The sequence below is a fragment of the Choloepus didactylus genome, chromosome 1, assembly GCF_015220235.1.
Source record: "Choloepus didactylus isolate mChoDid1 chromosome 1, mChoDid1.pri, whole genome shotgun sequence".
In the NCBI taxonomy this organism is placed as follows: Eukaryota; Metazoa; Chordata; class Mammalia; order Pilosa; family Megalonychidae; genus Choloepus; species Choloepus didactylus.
The window spans coordinates 146,014,042-146,036,262 of record NC_051307.1 but is presented as its reverse complement, the minus strand read 5'-3'; the positions used below and the strand labels follow the sequence as shown (position 1 = coordinate 146,036,262).

The window sequence follows — 22,221 nt, the reverse complement described above, 5'->3', positions numbered from 1 at the left end:
TTAGCTACATTACTTGAGATCACATGTCACATCCAGATTTGTGTAGTAAGTAATGTATTTAGGAAAATGTGTACGTGGAGTGCATGTGAATGTGTATGTGTTGAGAGAGAGAAAGAAAGAGAGATTAATTCCAGGAAGTAACATGAAATCCAGCTCCAGAAAGACTTAGCAGTCTTCTTTAACTGCAGTAATGAAAATAAGTATGTAAACTGAAAAGAAAAACATGCAAAAATTTAATGTTAAAAGGGAAGGAACAATTTGTACCAGCCTAGGGTGATTCAGTTTCTCTATTTGAGACATGTTGGAGCATTTCCACAAACTGGGCTGGGCCAAGCCCTATGAATCAATGCCACTATTAATCCTTCTCTCACTTCAGAAAAATAAAGTAAGGAAAATTCAGGCTGTGCCACAAACCCTGTGTACAAAAAGCCTTGATAAAAGGCCAATGCTCAAAATAGAGGTATGTCATTACTTTCTTTTTTAAAACGGAAAAACAGATGCAAAATCGATGTTCTTAAAAATCTTATTTAATTGCTCAAAATAAGTAGTACATTGTACTTATATTCATAAAGAGAGGGAATTGTGGCTTCCCTTTTATATACTGCCCACTCACCTGGCCCATCCCTCCACCTCATGGGAGGCACCATTGTTCTCCCATGTTTATTATAGGGTAATTCCTCCTGACACGTGGAATACCAATGGCTTTCCCCTACACCTGGGGAGTTGCCACTCCCTGAATAATTTTAGGACTCGATCTTTTTTTGCTCATTTTCATTTTCTTTCCAAAGGTAATGGGCGTTTACTGTAGAAACTTTAGAAAACATAGACAAACAAAATAAATCGAGGCAAAATCACCCAGGATCTCACCAAAATTACGTGTTAGCGACACATATTTATAATATGAATTCCATCTTTTTTTCTATTTCAGAAACTTTCTTTTTCATGTAATGTGTGGTCGATTTCATTTACATTGATTTAGTGGGTCTTTATAATTTTATTGTACTGACTGCATTTAATTAATTGTTGGACATTTAGATTCTTGTCATTTTTCTTGGTATTATAAACAATATTCTCACAGTTCTCCCTAGAAGTTGAGCTATTGGTGTACATCCTTGATGATTTCTTAAAATCAACTTCTAGAAGTAAAAATGCTGGGTTAAAAAGGACGTGCAGGATTTATAGTTTATTAATACACAAATTGCTTTTCATGTAAATTGCACCATATCCCATACCTGTCCCCACTGTGGGTAAATGTCAGGGGAAACCTAATCAAAGAGATGTCACACACATAGAAGAAACTCAAATTGTGGTGAAGATAACATTCCAGCAACTTCCTTATATTTTAATTATAAACATTGCCTGCATGCAAGGGTTATTTGTAAATTGGTATCTACGGTAAATTCATAATCGGGGAAATATCTAACCTTGAGGCCACGTGTGTTATTCAAGTGATTCAGATTCTTCAGTGATTTTGTTGTTTTTATGTTGCCAGGTAATACTGAGCTGTTTCGGGTATAATCCCTGAGGGGGTTTCCAGCCAAATTGAAAGGTCTAAAATATTACAGACCCAGAGCATGTGCTATGAATAGAAATGAACAAGGAAGGAAGGTAACTTGGACTATTTCCTCTGGGCAATGGTAATGTTTGCTATTAAAGAATTTATAAACTAGGGGTATCTTTGAGTCATTCAAATTTGGGCCCTGGGATGGGAATGACTGGGGGTCACAGAACCTGTCATCAGCCATGTGGAATGGCTGAGCTGCATGTCGGGCAGTGAGACTCCAGGATCTCGGCGGAGACAAGAGGAAGCAGGGGAGGGAGAGGAAAAGCACGTGGTTTCATGTTAGATCAACCTGTAATCAAATTTTAGTTTTCTTACTTATTAAAGATGTGGCCTTGAGTAGATTAGTTAACTCTCTGAGCTTCGACTCTGTAAAATGGGGACAAGTGCTGTCTCCTAGAGTTGTTGAGAGAATTGAATGGAAAAATATGTGAAAAAACTAGTTACAGTAACTGACACATCAAAGGAACTCAATAAATGATTGTTCAGCCTGCTATACTGGATAATAATTATTATTGCCATTTCCTTTGAGGACAGATTTAGAAAAAAAGAGTTTATGGCTAATCTTTATGCCCTTATTATTATTATTATTATTATTATTATTATTTGGATCCTCTGTTGCAGGGATTCTTAACTCGGAGTCCAAGAACTCCCAAGAAGCCCCTAGACAGATTCTGAAAGGGGTTGGTTAAACCTGGATGGGAAAACAAAGGTGCATCACTGAGAATTTCTTTTAATTACAATTGCATAGTGACCAGCCACAGTAGTATTAACAGTGCTGATCATACTTTGTTCAACAATAAAAAACACATAATATTTTCATATCACATTAAAATTATTATAGATATCTCAAAATATCATTTCCATTGAAATAATATTTCAAAAGTACCGTGGTTCTTAGACCCCCTCATTAGAACTGCTGCTCCATGGCACAGAATCACTGTTTTCCTAGCTATAGCTGTTGGTGTAACAGAGCTGGCTAACCATCAAGGCAACTGTATCGTAGGAATTAAAAGATAATGCTATTGAGAGTTTCACTCTGGAGTGGGTTCAATGTTGGTAACCTTTCAAATTAAATGCTACCAAGTTATGCACTCTCTTCTACACTAAAAGCCCTGCCCTTTGAATGTGTCTTTTGTTTTATAAACAAATATTTTGATAAAATATTTCAGTATATTGGTTTGTTTTGTAATCCTACATACTTCATTTTGAGCATTTATAAGCATTATTCTGAGAAGGAATCCATAGACTTTACCACACTCCTGAAGAGACCCTGGCACCAAAAAGATTGGAACCCTTCAGTCAGCAGCCTTGGGTGCCTCGATCATGGCAGTAGAGATGTCTCACAGGCAGTGAAACTTTACTAACTTACTTGTCCATCAACTGGGCCAATGAACACCAGAAACAGAAAGTTTTGCAGGCAGTTTCAACAAGTCATGGGATCCTGTTACTTAAAAGGGCTTAACTCCATAAAACAGACATAAAATATCAAGAAAGAAAGTCTCTGTTATCCTCCCCAGAGCCTGATGTCTGGAGTTACCCAACTGGGGTGACAGCCCCAATAGACGGCACAGTGACAATTCATGGGTAACAGAGGAAGGTGGAAGAGCAGGGAGAGGATGAGGAAAAGAAGTAAGGTGATAAAGACACCAGAAGACACTAGTGCAGACATTTCCAATTCTAGCAATAGGGGCAGGACAATCTGCAGACTAAAAAAAGAAACCAACAAAAAGCAATTGGAGAGAGAAAAAAAGGAGGAATTCTAAACTAATGCAATGAAACTAAACAACAACAAAAAACAGCAAATACTTTATTTTATTGTATTTAAACAAGCGAGTTGTTGGGGCATTGCCTCCGTGGTCCCCCTCCATCCATATCCCCCATGAAGCTGATCAACTGTTTTTTTCCATTTCCCATATTTCCTCTTCTCATCCCATTATCCAGGCCTTTTTCTTTTTAAATATAGCACCCTCAGTCCTTGTTACTGAAGAACAAAAGGCTTTCTACATGTGAGAAAAATTTACGATCAAGTAGTACTCGCAGCAACTAGCAGCTTTGCATTTTTTGACTCATTCACTTGGCCGGGAGCATTTTCAAGGATCATCCTCCCACCCCTGTGCAAGCAGCTGCCTCTCACAGAACACGCAGCCGTTCAAAAGGCCTCTTCATCAGTGATTTGTAGGCAAACGAATGGGAAACACCATATAAACAGCGAAAAATCACATCTTTTGGGGTTCTTGGGTTTCCTCCTTCTTGATCTTAAAAAAAAGCAACTAGAAATCTTTCATTTAAAAAACACACGCACATATATACAACAGTAAATGGAATGTGATTTTTATCCTTGTAATGTTTCTCAAAAACACTACCTCAGGCCAGAGTCTATCTCAGATATGCTGAGGACTGTCACTCGGTCTAGTAAAGATTACCACCAGAGTGTGGTTCGTTTTCTCCTTCCTTAAAAAAGGTTTGTTTCCTAAGTCCAAACACTGACATAACATGAAGATGCCAGTTTTTATACACATTTATAAAAGTAGAATATGTAGAGTATGATACACTAATACAAAGTTTTACAAATTAAAACAAGTAAAATATATAAATTACAATGAATTAAAGGAGGATTGGTTCTGTCTTGGGATGGTTTTTTAGCAGTCATATTGCTGTAAAGAAAACGAAATAAGCAGTAAGTTATGATTGTGATAAACAAAGATGACATTTCAGATTTCAGTGCTTTAAATTACTGTTTAAAGCAAACATAAAAAGACTGATTTCAACTTCGGCAGAGCTTTGGTAAACAACTTAGACTAGGCTTACAAAAGATTGCCTAAACAAACTGAACCTGTTATTCTCCCTGAGTAAAAGCTGCAGAAAGGGCCCATGGAAACTGCAGGTTACCAGTGCTGGTTGGCTTTCAAGGGTGTTTGCTATGGGTTTTTAATCTTAGGAGTTAAAAGATAACACTATTGTGAATTTCACTCTGGAGTGGGTTCAATGTTGGTAACCTTTCAAATTAAATGCTACCAAGTTATGCGCTCTCTTCTACATTAAAAGCCCTGCCTTTTGAATGCGTCTTTTGTTTTATAAACAAAGGTAACAGATCTGTTCTCCAGCATCTGGAAAGAGCCCTCCCTATAGTAACTCAGATGAGAAACCCAGAGGGACCATTTGCTTCCCACTCAAAGGCGGGTTTCACTCCCTGCCAATTCACTTCAGCAATTTCCGTCATTGACATTTTATGTCCCCAGAATGTTCTAGCACTGATGTCCCATGGGGCCTTGCCTAGTTTAAACTCTGTCTTGTATGAAATTCAAGGATAGATATAAGTTACAAGACAGTAATCCCGAGAGGATTCTTCCCTGCCCCTTCCAATCATATTCCCTGGAAACAATTTACTGTAGGTTTCCCACTCTGCCGTTTCCGTGGAAATTTGGCAAGATCCCAAAGAAATTGTTAATTTTGCTGTACTTGCCTGATAAGGAAAACTGGGTTTTTCCCCTCAAAAATTAAATAGAGCTTGCATATATTTACAGTCAAGTTTTTCTGGATAGCAATGGGCTTTTAGTTTACATTTGGTTTTGTCTTATTTTAAAAGAAAATTAAGAGACGAAGCCTTGAACCAGCGAAGTAAATGGTTAACAAAATATATTAGTTTCTATTTACTTAATCCTGTTTCAAAGAATAAGACATACAACAAACAAAAAGAATTTTTTTGGACCAATGTTGGATTTCCATCAATTCAATTATATATGTTTTTTTAGGAGGATATAGACACAAGAACTTTCCTTATTTCTAACAAATGCATATTTCTCTCCTAAATCATATCCCCAGGAAACAAGTGCTTCCTGGTTTTCCTTCACAGTGAAAGGCTTCTTATGAGCTGCTATTCAAAGGCTAATAGCAATTTTCTTTGCTTAGCTGTTGAGGCATTTCTGTGGCTCCTTATTAGGAAGGAATTGTAGAAAGTCTAGAGAACAGCAAGGGTTGCATACAGGTTAAGGGCAGCTGTGTAGGCATAAAATGGCCCAGGGTTTGACCTGTTAATTCCTGACTAGGTGATCTTGGACATATTGCTTAATCTCTCGGTGCCACAGTCTCTTCTGGAAGATGGGCTTAATGACAGTATTTGCCTCAGAGTTGTAAGGATTAAAGGAGCTAACACACTAAAAGAGTCTAGTGCAGTGCCTGGAAAATGAATGTTGCTTTTGTTTGTATATAAAGTAGTTGGGAGCATGAAAGCTAGCAAAGAGAGGACACCTCCTTTGTGTCTCTGTGGACAGGGCAGGATAGTGAAACAGGGCAGTGGTTTAGACCCTGCAGAAGGCACTGAGTCTACAGGTGGCATTCTCCTGATAGAACAGAGCCAACTATAAAGAACCAAGACAACCCATGACCCTGAGACTCAAGGAAGCTTATTATTGAGTGAGAAAAGGAATGTTATGGATGCTTTGCCACACAGCTGATGTAAGAATATATGCTGGTAGGTTGGGCAGTGTTTGGTTTTGCTTTGTTCTCCATGATGAAAACAATGGTGTATTATGCTAATTGGGTACACCAGGGCCAGGCTATGTCATTTTTGCACAGACTCTTACCTGCTGGCGAGAGCAGCAATAGCCACATATGCCTCCGAGCACTCCATTTATTACTTGAATGAGACACAAGATGAATTCGATTCCACCAAGAGCCAAGAGGATAGAGAACAGAGTTACGTTCCATTGCACAACGTTCTTGGGTTCAATGCACTGGGACCATGTGGAGGTGTCCAAAAGGTACCTGTGGATACAAAGAGAAACTTCTGATAAATGACCCTACCTCTTGGAATGTCTCAAAAGCTACTTTTTGTGTAGCAGTTTTTAATAAAAAAAAAAATAATAATAAAAGAAATGAATTAATACAATAGCCTATATCAGATTCTTTCTATTGCAAATCATTCCCCAAAATGGGGAATTTAGTCCAGATTGTGTCACAATGATAAACAAAATTAAAATTTATAACTTTTGATTCCAAATCTAGGATTCTGTGGTTAGGAATCTTCTCCTTATAATAGCATTTATATTCTCTAGAAAACACATACAAATTATTACTTTTAAAATAAAAATGCAAAATTGCATTTATACCATGTTTAAAACCAGGTAAAATTTATGTATATATGTGGATGTGAACCAAAAGCAGATGTGGAAAAATGAAAATAATTAGTGTGTTAAGGTAGTGGCATTGTAGGTGACTTTTTTTTTCATTTCTCCCATCTTGTTGCTTAAATGTCATCTGTGTGTCGGATAGGACTTTGTAAACAAAGTTGGGTGAATATTTATTTAGAAAATATAACCATTATATTATCTTTTTTGGACATTAAAATACTGATTCAGATTATTTCTTTAAAACTCAGTTAGTTAGATCTGAAAAGTTTTTCAAATTCCAGCAAGTTTGGAGACCCAACATGTAAGAATTTTTCAACTGAAAACTTTTGGACAAAATCATTTTTTGTTTTTAAGGAATAAGTTAATTTGCAGCATGAATCACAGAGATGAAATCAAACTGTCAAGTTTTGTCCGATGATAGGATAGCAGAGTGGGGAAGAGGTCTACAGAGGAAGGGCACCTAACCTTCTCTGGAGATCATATCTGCTTATGTATCTCTGTATTCCATAAGTCTGAGACCCATGACGATAGGAACTGGATCTATTTGTTATTGTATATCTACCACCTAGAACAGTATTGGGCACATAGTAGTTACTCAAGTAATGACACCTAGGAGATTTTCTAGAGAGCCAGCCAAATCTTCCAGTCTGAAAAAATTGTACCTCTGATTAACATTCTAGAATTTCAGCCTTTGCTACCACATAGAATATTTGGATTCTTAATGAAATAGGATTCAGTCATGTGGGTAAAATAAGGATTGAATTAATTCCACAGAGTACTGGTGTACTTCTTTCCCTGTCACTTCTTTGTATTGCACGGAACAAAGGGGCTTGGAATTAAAGACCTAATTTTGGAATGGCTCATTAGGCCAGTCAGAAATTCAATTTGTTGGTTTAAAATTTTTTTTTTTTTTTTTTTTTGCATTTCAGTGGAACAAAAGTCTGTACTTTCACGTTGCTAGGTCAAAAAATTATTTGGCTTCATTTGGGTATTAGGTAACTAACCCTTGGCTTGTGACTGTTTAGTCATCCCCATAATGGAGTCCCCAGATTGGGTGAAATGATGAATGATAGAGGAGTTGGGCAAGGTTTCTTGCAGAAGCTGGGGTGGACCATGGGAGGGGCATACAATCAAATAGCTATTAAAAAAAAAAAAAAAAAAAACTTTCAGTGGTACTCCCACAACTCCCTGCATTCCAGCTGCATTAATCATGACTTTTTCTTAGAGATGGGTTTGTACAGTAATTCTGTGTGCTTGCGCATACATGAATAACCATTTTCTTCCAGTATGTTCGGTATGATTTGAGCAAAGATGAATCGCAAACAACGATTTTGAATACCACAGTTTCAAATTTCTCTAAGTGCCCACTTTTCCTTTGGAGGCTGCTGTTGGGTTGTATTCATTGTAAGCTAGTGGATAATATTAATAGCTAACAGTGGCAGTGCTCATAATGTATCAGTCTCTGTGGTGAGCATTTTATATATTTAATCTCATCAATCCTCATCACAGCTGCCATCAGTCTCATTTTACAGATGAAGCACTGAGAAGCAGAGAGGTCAGTTCACTTTTTCTCAGAGAGTAAGTGCAGAGCTGGGACTTGAAATCAGGTCAAATTCAAAGTTCATGAACTTATGGCTCCACTATATACTATACAATTTGGTGACAAAAATCTTGATCATATAAGGCCAATTCAAACTCATTATTAATATTATTATCACTCATGAATCTCAAAACTAAAACTTTCAAAATTCCATTAAAGAAGACTGAATAAGAAAAAGGTAAACTGAGAATCAACTTCTTTCCAAAGAAGGATGTTATTCATTCATGACCATGTGCTTCAGTTTTCCTCAGCTTTCCTATTTCTGTTTTTTCTTGATAACTGTTTATTTCTTGATAGGAAATATACATAAGCAAAAACCAGTTCAACCCCTTAAATTACCCTGATGTTGAAGTTGTGAATAAGGCCATCTCATACGGCCTCATCACTTTAAATAAAGAATACATTGTCTGTAGTTATGTTATATGTGAGTGTGTATGTGCGTGCATGTGTGCTTATGGGGTGTGATTTGCCCTGGGGGTTAAATTCATATAGTTGCCATTCATACTATGTAAGGATTCCATAAAATTTTCTTACAAAATAGTAAAATGCATGAGATTTAATCAGCCATTTTTCTGGTAGAGTGCACATATTATATGAGCACAGACTCCACAGTCAGACTCCACAGTCAGACTCCCTGGGTTCAAATCCTGACTTCAGTTACTTCCTAGCAATATGACCTTAAATAAATTACTTCATCTCTCTGTGCCTACATTTCCTCATCTGTAAAATAGGAGTAATAGTGGAAGACACCTCATAGGGTTACCATGAGGACTGAATTTGTGAATCCATGAAAAACGCTTAGATCCATGCCTAGCATGGAGCTTCTCCAGGTCAGGGACTGGGAGTCCATCTTTGATCACCCACTGTTCAAACTGTGGCTGGCCCTGAGTCAGTGCTAATAAACACTGGTTGTGTGAATGGATGAATGGATGATGGGATGCCTTTGTAGTTTGAGGTGCCTGCCACTGTACACATGAGGTAGCTAAGAACGTGTGGCCGGTAGGCAATCATTACGTACTGTCCCTCGGTGTTCGCGAAGGTGTAGTTCCACTGGCCAAGGTAATCGAGGCATCTTGGTCCTTCCGCTAAGCCCAGGGCTGCCACAATGACACAATAGCCCGACCCTGCAATTCCGATGAGGGCGGCCAGGGCAGAAGAAAGCATCTAGGGAAAGGAGAAACACCAGAAGTGGTCCTCAGAGCGTCGGGACTGCGTCTTGGGAACCATTTTCCACCATGGGCGGGGCGGTGGGGGTGGAGGGTGGAGGGGTGAGGAGGTGAGGGGCGGAGGGGTGGAGAGGTGAGGGGTGATGGGGTGGGGCGCGTGGGGGACCTACCGCGCAGCTCTTGCCACAGTTTTCGTGGCCGCAGCAGCCGCAGCAGTCTTCCTCTTCCAACCCAGTGAAGACAAACGCTGGCAGGAGCATCTGGTTAAGAAACAAAGTCAAGTCATTGTCTTTTCCTAAGTCCACTTGGGTCCAGTTAAACATCTTTTGGTAGAATATATTGCTTTTTGACAGTGTTAACTGGCTTTGGGTTAATTTCACCAAGTATCTCAAGAAATAAACAGTTATCAAGAAAATAACAGAAATAGGAAAGCTGAATGCTAAATGTAATATTCACTTATTTTGATGTAATGTGTCCAAGCATTCTTTAAGGTGAGGGTGGAGTATGGAAGGGATGAAATAGTAACCCATATACTTGTTTATTCCATAGGAATTCATAACATTGTCCATCTAAAATTCTGTTACGGAACTATTGAAAGCTGTCTCTTTAAATCTGATTTTGTTTCTTGTAAAATGTAGAAGCTATCAACAAAATCTTAACAGAATAACTGAAATATTTTGGTAAATGGGAGAGATAAAAGCTCTTATGAGAAATGTGAACTGCTTCTTTTAGGATATGGTTGCATGGTTTTAGCGTCACAATAAAGCTCTAAGTAAGGAAAGTAAACACTTGGAGTCCAGATCAAAAGAAGCTTAAACAAGTGTGAAGTTAGGTTAAGGACAGATGGTTGTATTAATGTGGTGGTAATGCTTAAATCAAAGTAGATTTGCCATGTCATAATTACTGACTTAGGCTAAAATCTTTTTAATATCCTTTACTAGACTAAGAAAAAAAAAATCTGTATGGTATTAGCAATTCATAAAAATTCTCTTTAAAATCCTCAATCTAGCCATTTTAAAATAGCACACTCAAGTTTGTTCACATTCTTTCCATGCTGTGGTTGAAGCTAATACTTTCAGCTCCCAGGATGGCAGGCAAATTCCTCTCAATTCAATTAAAAACAAACTTTGGAAAAAACAACACATTCCATTATTAGCTTCAGACACACTAATCTGCTGCTAACTGTAGGATTTTTTCCTAGACACCACACCTCAGGATTATACAAAGGAAAAAAACTTATAGTTCTTTCTAAATAGCAGCGCACTCACAGTTCATTATTTTTTTTTCCTGCCACAGATGCCTGAGAATAAGCAGTCGAGAATTTGGATTGAAAACTGTTTATTTAGACAGAGAACCTGCAAACCCCTCCCTGCTTCTCAGAGCTAATTTTAAATGACTAGCCAGTCCAGAACTAGAAATTCTATAGTCTCTCAAATGTGATTTAAAAGCTACTAGCTGTTTACTAGCTGTAAAGTAGGAGAGTTTGGTTTAAAAGGATTTTGTAAAGCAATGTGTAATAAAATTAATACAACATACCTATATCAACTTTTGTATGATCTACCTTCAAAAGAAGAATGAACATGAACCACTGAATTTGAAAATACAAATTACAGCAAATTTTACAAAAACACATGATGAAAACATCTGGTTAACAGGAGAGAATTTTTTAAGTTTGTAATGATTCTTAATTACTTACCAGCAAGCCCCCTCCTACGATCCCAGAAAAGAACCACACGAAGCGGCTGAGGTGGTTTTCAGAGGCATACTTTGTTTCTCCATTGGGAAAGTAAAGCAAAATATTAGCCACAATGCAGAGGACGGCGAGCCCCACCAGCGAATGTCCGATGCATCGTGCGCATTTCCCGTAGCACATGGTGGTGGTAGAGTCTGTGGGGATTTTCCCCTTTACTCTCTCTTCAGCTCAGTGATGCTCCAAATCAGATAAGAATATGCCTGTCTGAGGAGAAAGCAAAAGCGATTCTCAGCCCATTCCTGCAACTCCTTAAATACAGGGAGTTCTTAGCCACTGGGTGCATGAGGTACTTTGCTTTCATTGGTTCTGATTGCAGGCTCCGGTTGGAGGTGGGGGGGCATGTCCCGCCCTAAAACTGAAATCCTTGGGACAAGCGAAACCAGGGGCAGGACGTGAGAAATAGCTTCAGTCACAGGGAACAGAGAGAATGATTAATCCTCTACAAGGCATTCACTGTGTAGCTCCTTCACAGGGTAAACGAATCGACAGGAAAGTCTAAAACAACTTTCCGGTAACTGCCAAGTATCCTCAGTGTAACTGACCTGCTCCAGCTGACGCTTTAGAATACAGCAGACTGTGATCCTGCTCCATGTCTGGGCAGCTTCCAGTCCGGGGGCTCTGGTTCCTTTCCACCTCTGTGCTAATTTAATTTGCAACCTGGGGCAAGTCTCCTAAGCTCTCTGAGCTCCATTTCCTTGTCTGTTAAACACAAGGTGTTTAACCCAAGAATTTAGGAAGGGTGTTGAGAACATTACAGAGCCACCTTCTTTCCTCTGCCTACAGCAAGCTCTGCAGGACACATCCTACTGCCCAGCCTCCCTGGGAGGGGGCAGACATCTCATCTTCCTCTAAAACAAATCTGGCACCAAAACGAAGGTGGCATTAATCAATACAACAGGCACTTTTCTATTCCTGGGTTTTGCTGACGGGCAAAGCCACACCCAGGAAAGCCATGGAAAGCATAAGACATGGGAAAGTATTAAAAAAAGAAGAAGAAAGAAAGAAAGAAAGAAAAGAAAGAAAGAAAAAAAGAAAGAAAGAAAGAAAGAAAGAAAGAAAGAAAGAAAGAAAGAAAGACTGACTAGAAAGAAAAGAAAGGAAGAGAACAGAAAGGGAGTTGGAAATCAGAGAGAGGAAACAAGGAGGCGAGAACCCGGAATGAGTGGAGATCAATCACAAGCCATTGATCACGCCCAAGGATGTGAAGACCAGCTATCACAACTAAAGGCAGAGAAAGGGAGTTAGACCAGTTTTTTCTGTTGGACACCAATTAAGTTCAGCCCTTGATTAGTGGGTGGCACCAGCCAGTTGGGTGTGGGTAAGACAGGGTGGCCAGGTGGGGCCAGAACGGGAGGGACCATGTCACCAGGACAGGAGACGAAGTGCAGAGGAGAGACCAGAGGCGCAGCTGGGAGAGCTGCTAGTTCAGAAGAAGAAGGTGAGCAGGGCTGAGACTGAGGCTAGAATCTGAAGGAAATGAGCCCAAACCACAGTGCTGGGGCACATAGCAAATTTAAGGAGATCATCCAGGGCCAGTGATGTGAGATCAGAGTGGGCAGGAAGACGGAGAGGAAGCATGGGTAAGGAAGAAGGGCTGAGGGCCACAATCTAGACTGACTTGAGGAAACACACTGATGGAGAAACAGAGTGCAGTTGGGAAGCCTGGAACAGCCCCACCAGCTCAGGCACAGGGAGGCAGGTCTTCACAGGAGCTTAACTGTCACCACCAAACTTCCAATGCAAGGCCTGGATGGCTTCTCTTCTGGCTTTACATTCTTCTTGGAGACTTGGAGATAGGAATCCACAGGTGACAGTGCCTGGCAGTACAGGTGAATAACCGGTTCCTTTGGGGAGGCATCTTAATTCTAACCCTCCACTCTGCTGACCTATCCCACCTGGGGCCAAAATGGGGGAGAGTATTCCTTTGATGCTTTGCACCCAATTGCTTAAATTCCCTTCCTTCTTCTCTCTGTCATACCCTACGGTCAGCACAGCAGGGAGAAGAGAGTGAGGGGCCCAGGAAGACAAAGTCTGGAGTGAGATCTCAACCCTGCTGTCTTCTAGCTTTGTGGACTCAGGCAAATCACTTACATTCCTGGGACTCTGTTTCTTATCTGGAAGATGAAGGACAGGGCTTGATCTTAAGTTCTTAAGTTTAAGAAGATCCTCTCCCTACCAAAAAAAAGTACTTACATGCAAACACACATTTTTCCATCTTATTTCTGAGGGTTCATGGACTCCCCGAGGCCCATTAATGAAGCTTCTTCCACATTTCTCAAGGTAAGGGATGTCTGGAGACGACTTGCATCACAAATGCAGATTTCTGGTCCCACCCTCAACATAATATGATTTTCTGAGGTTGGGGTCCAGTAATCTGCCTATTTTATGAACATTCTAAATGATTCTTAGGCTCCCCCAAGTTTGGGGATCCCTGCTCTGGTCCTCTAGCAGGACACACAGTGAGTGAACAAATTGTGAGACTTAATTTTCACTTTCAGGCTTGACCTGACGTATTCCCCTGTAAGGTGGAGTCCCTCCCCTCTTCCTGCCTGTCATTCTCTATAGCACCCTCTGCTTCTACTCCTCAACTGGTCACCTAAACCCCTGGAGAAGCAGGATCTTTTCCTGTTTGGGCTCCTGGTTTTAGCCAAGAATGTGCTTTCCTTGGCAACTTTTTTAACCACTTGATGATGATCCTAGCTGGACTTTGCCCAACAGATGACCCTGGCCTTTCTCCTGGGTGTGAACTCTCAGTGTCCTGTGCTGGGCTGCCATCTCCACAGGCAATTTCTGGGTTTCATTCCACTCCCCAACCCTCACCTGTGGACTCCTTGTCTTTATTCCTTGTCTGAGCATCATCGTCTCCAAGAGTTTCATTCTGCAGGTTTCCTGCTTGAGGAGGCTCTTTCTCATGTCCCAATCCAACGATGCTGCATCCCTTGCCCCCAGTCACTCACCATCACATAACCCTATTTTATTAATCATCGTAGAATTTATCATCTCTGATATTATTTCATGTTCCTTTTTTCCCCCTTTTGTCTCAGTCTTTTTTTACTCTACTCTCCCCACTGAGTGAAGGAACTTTTCCCCCCATCCACCATTGTTTCCCCAGTGCCTGCAACAATGCCTGGCCCATGGTTGGCACTCAGTAAATATTTATTGAATGAATTTATGACTTTATAAGCCTTATTTATCAGGCTATGCGCCCATCCCTCCACCTTCCTTTCTGTCATGCCTCTCTGTGAACTGCAATCTCACTAAAAGGCTATCCACTATCACTACTCAGGCTGTGTGGTTTTGGGCAAGTTATTATCCATTCTGCATCTTGATTTCATCATTCATTCATTCATTCAATACTTATTGAGGTCCTACTGCATTTTCTATGTGCTGAGGATTCAGCAATAAAAAGACCATTCAAACAGCAACAAAAAAAATCCCTGCCCTTAAGGAGTTCCCATTCTATTAGAAGGAGAGAGACGAATAAAAAAAAAATCGTATAGAAGTAAAATACATAGTGTACCAGATGGTGATAAGTTCAAGAAAGGTGAATAGGCAGGGAGGAGGGAGAAGACCTTATTTGGCAGGCGTCTCTGAGACAGATAATAACAGACCTAACTCACAGAGTTGTGATGAGGTGAGGTGCATCAATATGTGTAAATCATAAAGCACTTAGTATTTAGCAATTATTCAATAAATGTTATTTACTGTTATTTATTTTTTTCATTTGCACATTCTCCCAGGCAAGATATCTCCAGTCTGTTTATGATTCATGATAGCTACTTGTTTTAGTTTCCTAGGCTGCTTAAGCAAATACCATGAAATGGTTTGACTTAAACAAGGGGAATTTATTTGCTTGTGGTTTTGAGGCCAGGAAAACATCCAAATCAAGGCATCATCAAAGTGATGCTTTCTCCACAAATACTGTGGCATTCCAGGACTGGCTGCCCATGATCCTTCGTTCCTCTGTCATGTGGCAACACACATGGAGACATCTCATGATCTCTTCCTTCTCCTCTGGCTACTGTTCCAGTTTCTTGCTTCCTGTGGCTTTCTTTCTCTTGATCTGAATTTCATTCCACTTATAAGGACTCCTGTAATAGGGTGAAGACCCATCCTGAATGAGGTGGGCCACACCTTAACTGAAGCAGCCTCATCAGTAGGTCCTACTTACAGTGGGTTCACACCCTGGGAATGGAATAAATCTAAGAACATGTATTTCTGAGGTACCTACAGCTTCAAACCACCACATTACTTCCTTGGGATTCCATCACTACCATATACATTGGACCCTTTATTGTCTTTCCTGAGAAAATTTTAAAATACTGGACTTCCAAGTTATATATAAAGCTCACTTCTATATCCATCCCCTTGGGAATCACCCTCAATCCATTAACAACTTGGAAGGAACAATTTTTACTGCATCACAAAACCACAGGTCCCTGATGGTTGTCTGCCCCATGTCTTGAGAATGCTGACCCATTGTCAGAAAGGCTCTGTTCTTCCTGTCCCGGGCCCACCCTACCCTGGCCTTGTTCCCCTGGGGAATCATCACTTCTTCCATGACACGCCAGCCCCTGAACCCCATCAGGCCTGTTCATCACTCCCATGTTGTGCTTGAACACACCCCCTGGCAACACCAACCAGACCACAGTGCACTGAAGTGCATCCGTGCCAGCCTCCCCTGTCTACTGAGGGCTCAGAGAGCAGGTCTTTGTATTTTCTTCTTCATGTACAACAGCCACCCCCACCCACTCATCAGGCATTTAGTTGACTCTCAATAAAGATTTGCTAAATTTTATTTTATTTAACTAAATAGAGGAGTTGAGTATGTATGTTCGGTTCTAAGGTTATTTGTTTTTAAGTAAAACTAAAATGCCTTATGAAAAGTCAGGCAAATTGGCATTAATTATATTTCAGTTTGAAAGTTGTCAGTTTTACCCCTTATTCACATCAGCAGTTAGTTATGTGCTGCTTATGGTTAGATCTCCTAGCCATTTGATGCATAGAATATGGCTTCGTGACTAATTCCTGGAGTATAGCCAAAACAATCTTGAAAAAGAAGAACAAAGTTGGAGAACTTACATGTCCCAATTTCAAAACTTACTACAAAGCAACAGTGTGGTACTGGCATAATGATAGACACACAAGTCAATGGAATACAATTGAGAGTCCAGAAATAAACCAACACATCTATGCCCAATTGATTGTCAACAAGGGTGCAAAGACTATTCAATGGAGAAACAAAAGTCTCTTCAACTAATGGTACTGGGGCAAATGGATATTCATATGCAAAAGAATGAAATTGGACACTTACCTAACACTGTATACAAAAATTAATTCAAATTGGAGCAATGACCTAAATATAAGAGCTAAAACCCTTAAAGATATATAAATTGGACTTCATCAAAATTAGAAACTTCTGTGCATCAAAGGACATTACCAAGAAAGTAAAAAGACAACCTACAGAATGAGAGAAAATAGTTGCAAATCATATATCTGATAAAGTTTTATTATTAAGAATATTTAAAGAACTCCTACAACTCAACAACAAAAAGGGAAACAACCCAATTAAAGAATGGGCAAAGGACTTGAAGAGGTGTTTCTCCAAAAATGATAGACAAATGGCCAATAGGACATGAAATATCCTCAACATTGTTGTACATTAGGGAAATGCAAACAAAAATCATAATGAGATATCACCTCACATTTACCATGATGGCTGTTAATATTTTACAAAATAACAGGTGTTCGCAAAGGTGTGGAGAAATCAGAACTCTTCTGCACTACTGGTGGAAATGTGAAATGCTGCAGCCACTGTGGAAAACAATTTGGTAGTTCCTCAAAAAGTTAAATGTAGAATTACCAAATGACCTGGCAATTCCACTCCGAGATATATACCCCAAAGAATTGAAAGCAGTGACAGATAATTGCACACCACTCTTTGTAGCAGCATTATTTACATTAGCCAAAAGATGGAATCAATCCAAGTGTCAAGTGGTCCAACTACACAGTTTTATAAATGAGGCAACTGAGGCCCACAGAAGTTACTTTCAATCCAGATGAAAAGCCAAAGATTAAAATAAAGCAACAAACCTTAAAAGATTAAAACTGATGAATCCATACCCATTAGAATGGCCACTATTTTAAAAAACCAGAAAATAGCAAGTGTTCATTCATTCCTGGTGGCAATGCCTAATGGTGTAGCCACTGTGGAAGACAGTTTGGTGGGTCCTCAGAAAGCTAAGTATAGAACTATCGTATGACCTGGTAACCCTGCTACGGGTATATATCCAAAAGAATTGAAAGCTGGGCTTCAAATAGATATTTGCACACCAATGTTCATAGTGGCATTATTGAAATTGCCAAAAGCTAGAAGCAATCCAAGTGACCATCAACTGATGAATGGATAAATAAAATGTAGTATATACATACAATGGAATATTATTCAGCCATAAAAATGAATGAGGTCCTGATACATGTGACAATGTGGTTGAAACTTGAAGATATCATGTTGTGTGAAATAAGCCTGAAACAAAAGGACAAATATTTTATGAATCTCACTGACTTGAAACTATTAGAAGAAGCAAACTCATAGATGTCAGAACCTAGAATATGTGTTGCCAGGGGATGGGGTGGGGATAGGGAGTGAGAAGTTAAGGCTTAAAATATACAAGTTTCCTATTTGGAATGATGGAAATATTTTGGCAATGGATGATGGTGATGGCAGCACAATATTGTGAACACAATTATCAGTATTGAACTATATATCTGAATATGATTAAAAGGGCAAATGTTAGATTGTATATATGGTAACAGAGTTGAAATTTTTTAAAAATCCATGGAACTACACTACACAAAGATTGAACCCTAAGTTAAACCATGGATTTTTTAAAAATATAATTTTACTGAGATATATTCATGTACCATATAATCATCCAAAGTGAACAATCAGTTGTTTACAGTATCATCATATAGTTGTGCAGTCATCACCACAATCAATTTTTTGAACATTTAGATTACTCCAAAAAGTAAAAATAAGAATAAAAATAAAAATAAAAGTAAAAAAGAATAACCAAAACATCTCATACTCCTTCCCCTCCCTATTATTCATTTACTTTTTGTCCCCCTTTTTTCTACTCATCTGTCTATACACTGGATAAAGGGAGCATGAGCCATGAGGTTTTCATAATCACACAGTCACACTGTGTAAGCTGTATAGTTAAACGATCATCTTCAAGAATCAAGGATACTGGATTGCAGTTCAAGAGTTTCAGGTATTTCCTCCTAGCTATTCTAATACACTAAAAACTGAAAAGGGATATTTATATAGTGCAGAAGAATAGCCTCCAGAATGATCTCTCAACTCCATTTGAAATATCTCAGCTACCGAAACTTTATTTTGTTTCATTTCTCTTCCCCCTTTTGGTCCAGAAGTCTTTCTCAATCTTATGATGCCCTGTCCAGGCTCATCCCTGGGAATCATACCCCACATTGCCAGGGAGATTTACACCCCTGGGAGTCATGTCCACATAGTGAGGAGGGCAGTGAGTTTACCTGCAGTGATGGCTTAGAGAGAGAGGCCACATCTGAGCAATGAAAGAAGTTCTCTGGGGGTGACTCTTAGGCACAATTGTAAGTAGGCTTAGCCTCTCCTTTGCAGCAATAGGCTTCATAAAGTTGAGCCCCAAGATTGAGGGCTTGGCCTAATAAACTGGTAGTCCCCAATGCTTATGAGAATATCAGGAATTCCCCAGGTGGGGAAGTTTAATATTTCCACATTTTTCCCCCAGTCCCTCAATGGGGCTTTGCAAATACTTTTTATTCACTGTCCAGAAACTCTGGGATGTATCGGGGTTTCATGATAACCTGTATAAACTAACCAGATCTCACCCCCTATTCAAGGTTCCATATAATTATGGTGTTTGAATAAACTGACCATACCAGTTAAATTATATAGTGTGCTACAGAAAATATAGATTTTCCAGCAAATAAACATCTGTTCCTTCGGTCTCACACAGAAGATGAAGTTTTAAAACACCATCGATATCATCCTTTATTCTTCAGTCTGGTTTACCTTAGTCCTACCCAAGTCCATTTCATTCATATCTCTAATTGAAGTCTGATCTCTTTTGCAGCCTCTTTAACATTTGCTGTATGCAGGAATGCTGACATTCATAGCTGCTGAACTCTAGCTCTGAGTCTAAGGAGTCACATGGATACCTGAAGTTCCAGGGACTGACCAGGTTAGATACAAACAGTTCAGCATCTCAGAATTTAGAAATAATCATTACAACTCAGGAATGGATGTGACTGCTTATAAGAGCTTACAATCTAAGAACCTTTACCATAAGCCTTTCCCTGAAAACCTAGGCTCTCAGATTCAATTTTCAGAGTTTATGCATTACAGTTAGTCCATTACAATGAGGCATTATAATATTTGTCTTTTCGATTCTGGCTTATTTCACTCAGTACACTGTCCTCAAGGTCCAGTCACCTAGATGCATACCTCACAACTTCATTCTTTCTTGCCGTCACTCAGTATTCCATTGTATTTATACACATAGCTCACCATTCCGTTTATCAGCCTATGTACCCATAGGTCACCTCCATCCATGTGAATTGCGAATACTGCCTCCATAGACACCAGTGTGCAATTTCTATTCATGTTCTTGCTCTCAGTTCTTCCAAGTATATACCGAATAATGGGGTTGCAGGACCATATGGCAGTCCCATAGTTAGCTTCCTGTGGAACCAAAACACTGCCTTCCAGATGGGCTGCACCATTCTACTTCCCTCCCTCTACGTTTTCTCCAGCACTTATTTTATTCACATGTTGTACAGTACATCCTAAGTAAACTATCAATGATTCTGGGTATAATCACATAGTTATGCATTTACCACCACAATCTATATGAGGACATTTCCATTTCTTCTGCAAAGAAAGAGGAAGAGGAGGAAAAAAATGAAGAATAAAAATATAAAAGATAAAATAAAAATAAAAATAAAATAAAATACAAGAAAAAGGTCAGACAACACCACCACCACCAAGAATCCCATATCACTCCCTCATATCCCCCTCTTATAGACTTTTAGCTTTGGTGTATCGCCTTTGTTACAATTAATGGAAGCATCTTACAATGTTACCATTAACTGTGAACTCTAGCTCACATTGATTGTATTTTTCCCCTATACCATCCAATTTTCAACACCTTGTTATGTTGACATTCATTTACTCCCCCTCATTTAAAAACATTCTTACATTTGTACATTTAGTCATCATCATTGCCCACTCTAGGTTTTGCTAATTTATACAATCCCAGTCTTTGTCTTCTATCTTTCCTGCTGGTGTCATACATGCCCCTAGCCTTACTCTTTCAACTGTACTCACACTCATCTTTGTTCAGAGTACTTACCATATTGTGCTACCATCACATAGTATTATGCTATCCTTTTCTGGATCTATACAGTCAATCCTGTTGAACCTTCCATACTCCTTCAGCATCAAATGCCCAATCTCTAACCTCTTTCTATCTCCTGACAACCTGTGTTCTCAACTTTAACTCTCAAATTTTACTCATTAATGTTAGTTCATATTAGTGAGTCCATACAGTATCCATCCTTTTGTTTCTAGCTAGTGTCATTCAATGTAATGTCTACTGTCTACCATTTTGTCTTTTGGATTTTATGTCATATCTTATTTTAATTTTCTCTCTCTCTCTTTTTACCTGTACCAATACTCTTCATTTCTGCACTCCTTTTCAAACCTCTCTCTCCTGTCTTTTCCTATCTGCCTGTAGTACTCCCTTTAGTATTTCTTGGACAGCAAGTATCTTGTTCACAAACTCTCTCAGTGTCTGTTTGTCTGAAAATATTTTAAACTCTCCCTCATTTTTGAAGGATAGTTTTGCCAGATATAGTCTTTTCAGCTGGCAGTTTTTCTCTTTCAGTATCTGTTCTAGTTTGCTAATGCTGTGGAATACAAAACACCAGAGATGGATTGGCTTTTGTAAAAAGGGGGTTTATTTGGCTACACAGTTACAGTCTTAAGGCCATAAAGTGTCCAAGGTAACACATCAGTAATCAGGTACCTTCACTGGAGTATGGCCAATGGCGTCCGGAAAACCTCTGTTAGCTGGGAAGGCACGTGGCTGGCATCTGCTCCAAAGTTCTGGTTTCAAAATGGCTTTCTCCCAGGACATTCTTCTCTAGCAAGCTTGCTCTTCTTCAAAACGTCACTCACAGCTGCACTCACTTCCATCTCTGAGTCAGCACATTTATATGGCTCCACTAATCAAGGCCCACCCTGAATGGGTGGGGCCATGCCTCCATGGGAGTATCCCACCAGAGTCACCACCCACAGCTGGGTGGGGCACATCTCCATGCAGACAACCTAATTCAAACATTCCAACTTAATCCCCACTATTCTGTCTGCCCCACAAGATTGCATCAAAGAATACGGCTTTTTCTGGGGGACATAATACATTCAAACCAGCACAGTATCATAAATATATCATACCACTACTTTCTCGCCTCCATGGTTTCTACTGAGAAATCTGCACAAAGTCTTATTGAGCTTCCCTTGTATGTGATGGATTGCTTTTTCTCTTGCTGGTTTCAGGATTCTCTTTGTCTTTGAAATTTGATAATCTGATTATTAAGTGTCTTGGAGTTGGTCTACTCAGATCTATTCTGTTTGGCATATGCTGTGTTTCTTGGATCTGTAATTCTATGTCTCTCATAAGAGATGGAAATTTTTCAGTAATTATTTCTTCTATTATTCTTTCTGTCCCTTTTCCCTTCTCTTCTCCTTCTGGGACACCCATGACACATATATTCATGCACTCCATGTTGTCATTCATTTCCCTGAGATGCTGCTCATATTTTTCCATTCTTTTCTCTATCTGTTCTTTTGTGTGTAGGACTTCAGATATCTTGTCCTCTAGTTCATGAATCCTTTCTTCTGCCACTTCACATCTACTGTTGTATGTCTCCATTGTGTTTTTCATCTC

General features: G+C 39.4%; 1 protein-coding gene across 1 annotated transcript; it reads right to left on the bottom strand.

Annotated features, from left to right (window-relative positions):
* Positions 1-3,352: 3,352 nt before the first annotated feature.
* On the bottom strand, positions 3,353-11,468 carry TM4SF1 (transmembrane 4 L six family member 1). The gene is made up of 5 exons (XM_037842925.1): positions 11,156-11,468; positions 9,630-9,719; positions 9,312-9,457; positions 6,148-6,328; positions 3,353-4,218 (listed from the first exon to the last, which is right to left on the bottom strand). The coding sequence occupies exons 1-5, from the start codon at positions 11,330-11,332 to the stop codon at positions 4,204-4,206; spliced, it is 609 nt and encodes a 202-aa protein (XP_037698853.1). The 5' UTR covers positions 11,333-11,468; the 3' UTR covers positions 3,353-4,203.
* Positions 11,469-22,221: the final 10,753 nt, after the last annotated feature.

What these genes read in the sequence shown, in the direction of transcription:
- TM4SF1 (XM_037842925.1), bottom strand. Translation starts at nt 11,332, where the DNA reads ATGTGCTACGGGAAATGCGCACGATGCATCGGACATTCGCTGGTGGGG. An exon ending in ACTGTGGCAAGAGCTGCGCG is followed by an intron (nt 9,458 to 9,629) that starts GTAGGTCCCCCA and finishes TCCTTTCCCTAG; the next exon opens with ATGCTTTCTTCTGCCCTGGC. An exon ending in TTCGCGAACACCGAGGGACA is followed by an intron (nt 6,329 to 9,311) that starts GTACGTAATGAT and finishes TTGTATCCACAG; the next exon opens with GTACCTTTTGGACACCTCCA.